The sequence below is a fragment of the Pteropus vampyrus genome, unplaced genomic scaffold (assembly GCF_000151845.1).
Source record: "Pteropus vampyrus isolate Shadow unplaced genomic scaffold, Pvam_2.0 Scaffold415, whole genome shotgun sequence".
Classification (NCBI taxonomy): Eukaryota; Metazoa; Chordata; class Mammalia; order Chiroptera; family Pteropodidae; genus Pteropus; species Pteropus vampyrus.
Genome location: NW_011889196.1, coordinates 180,245 through 182,618, shown reverse-complemented (window position 1 = coordinate 182,618; position 2,374 = coordinate 180,245). Strand labels below are relative to the sequence as shown.

The following is a 2,374-nucleotide window of genomic DNA, read 5'->3' as shown; positions in this document are numbered from 1 at the left end:
GTTTTCACGAACCAGGGTCACACATATTTTCAGACACAGCCACAGCTCTCACATCTCACAAGCTTCGGCTGAGACAAAAGATGGCTGTTGACAGGTCAGCACTGGCCCTCCAGAACAAGGGTGGGGGTCAGTTCTCGAGGTGGAGCAGTGCACACCCCAAGTGCTCGCCGCTTGCGGCCAGGCAGCCATGGCACCCCAGCGCGCGAGGGTGGGGACAGTGTCTCACTTAGTGGGCGCAGACGCTTGAGCCTCTTCTGCCAGCGCCAACCCCGAGGCGCTGCAGGGACATCAGGGTCCAGGAGCGAGTTCATGGCGTTGACATAAGCAGCAGTGGGCTCGGGTGTGACGCACGCAGGAAGGGCCCCGTTGCGGCTCTGAGTCGTAACATCCCGGCGGGGCTCCCCGCTCGCCGGCTCTGACCTTCCGCTCCCCCACTCTGCGGCTGCTTCTACGTTTTTGCTCTTGACCTCTCTCGGAGAGAAACTCACTACGAAGGCGCACCCCTGACCCATGCGGGTGCTTCAGTGGGCGGGGCGTCCTGGTGCCCTCCTCCGACACAGCCAGTCACCATGTCACCGAGAATAACTTTGGTTGTCCTTTAACAGCCCCAAGGTTTTGGCCTCTTCCGTCCGCAGCATGTCTTCCCCTTGGGACTTCATCCTGCACCCTTAGCATTCGGGTCCAGAACGCCTTCCTAGGGCGTCAGTCCTCTGTCTGGCCGTTCTCCCCATCAGCCCTTCCCCCTCCCTCCGGGGGCTCCAGCCTGAACAGGGCGGTCGGCCCCGTCGGCCCAGTCACTGCTCAGCTTCAGGACCCCCCGCGTGAACATTGCTGGACAGCTTGCCTGTTGCTAAAGAGAGGTCCTTCACCCCATTAATCACTTTCATAGGGTTTGATCACGAAAAAGCAGTTTTAAGTGGCTGTAGGGTGTGGGGGTTTGTGCAAACGAGCCACAGTGGCCCAGTGCAGCCCAGGACAGCATTCTGGGTCAGCCGTACGTTCATCATTCACCATCCACCCACACTCTCCTCTGCAGTTTAAACTGCGGGTCCCATGCGTTTGCATGTTTCTTGGGATCTGTTTTGCTACCGATCTTCCCCAGCAACACTTTTAAAGGTGTTTGTAGCTGGAACGTGTAAGTTTAGCTCTTTTAGATCCATAGTTGATTTTAAGAAGCTTCTCGTCAGTGTGAGTGTATCCAGATCTCTCTGTGCTGTGCTTTTGGCAGGTGGGGAGGAAGATGAGCGACAGCTGACGGTCGGGGACGTGGGGTGACGAGGACGCTCTGAAACCGACTGGGGGTACAGCCGTGAGCACACTAGCACCCCCTAACTGTCCATTTGAGCAAGTGACTTGCCTGGTGTCTGAGTGGATGTCCCCGAGCTGCTCTGTAAGGAAACCTGGCTTCCACTTGTTCTTCCGCACTCAGGGCACAATAGCGAACTCGCTGACGTGCGTGCAGCTGCACAAACGGGCGGAGAAGATAGCCGTGATGCTGACGGACAGGGGGCGCCTGCAAGACGGGGACCACGTCGCCCTCGTGTACCCACCAGGTAGGAGCGCGACCCGCTGCGCACGGGCCCCTTACTGCACGTGCCGGTGCGTGGTGACCAGAGTCGCCGTGTCGTCACCGAGAAGTGACAGCGAAGGCCCAGAATGGTCCCCCGGGTCTCGTTCCCGCTGGTAGGGACCGTGCTGTGTGCCGCACAGCTTTGAGGGGTGTGAACAAAGCGACGTTTCACAGACTTTTGTGCTTAACTTGTATCTGTGGATTCTGAGGTCGTTCATTTATTCATTTGTTGTCAAATCCTTAACCACTGAATTGGCAATCACAGAGCCGAGGATCGCCTCAGAGAAATAGAAATGAAACGTCTGGCCAAGCAGCAGCCATGGCCAGAGCATCTCAAATCCCGGGACAAGAAGGTCCCCGCTGCCTGCGTGACCTTTGAACTTCCCAGGCCGGTGTCATTGCCGGTGGGGGTGACAGCCACCACGTGGTGCGTGCCATCTCATGAGAGGCCCCTGCCCTTGTCCCCATGCAGGAATAGACCTCATTGCGGCCTTCTATGGCTGCCTGTATGCGGGCTGCGTGCCAGTCACTGTGAGGCCCCCGCACCCACAGAACATCGCGACAACGCTGCCCACCGTGAAGATGATCGTGGAGGTAACGCTGCCCCGTGGCTCAGAGCCGGCCTCACGGGAGGGCCGGTGCGGGATTGTGGGCGCCTGTGGGGGCGGGTACAGGGCTCTGCCCCGGGGACCTCACCAACTCCTGCTCGGGAAGTGCAGCCACCTGTGTGTGGACTGAGGGCTGCAGGGCCTCCTGGCCACGATACCTCCGAATCAGAGGTCCCTCGCGGCCCCACCAAACCCA

The 2,374-nt window shown here is 59.3% G+C and overlaps 1 protein-coding gene across 1 annotated transcript in view; it reads left to right on the top strand.

The window, feature by feature from the left end:
• The window catches only part of DIP2C (disco interacting protein 2 homolog C), a 236,658-nt gene that overhangs the window by 203,270 nt on the left and 31,014 nt on the right, over positions 1 to 2,374 (top strand). Inside the window, exons 27-28 of the mRNA XM_023523799.1 lie at positions 1,430 to 1,553; positions 2,043 to 2,164. Of these exons, the coding sequence (XP_023379567.1) occupies positions 1,430 to 1,553; positions 2,043 to 2,164 (246 nt within the window). The remainder of the gene's footprint in view (positions 1 to 1,429; positions 1,554 to 2,042; positions 2,165 to 2,374) is intronic.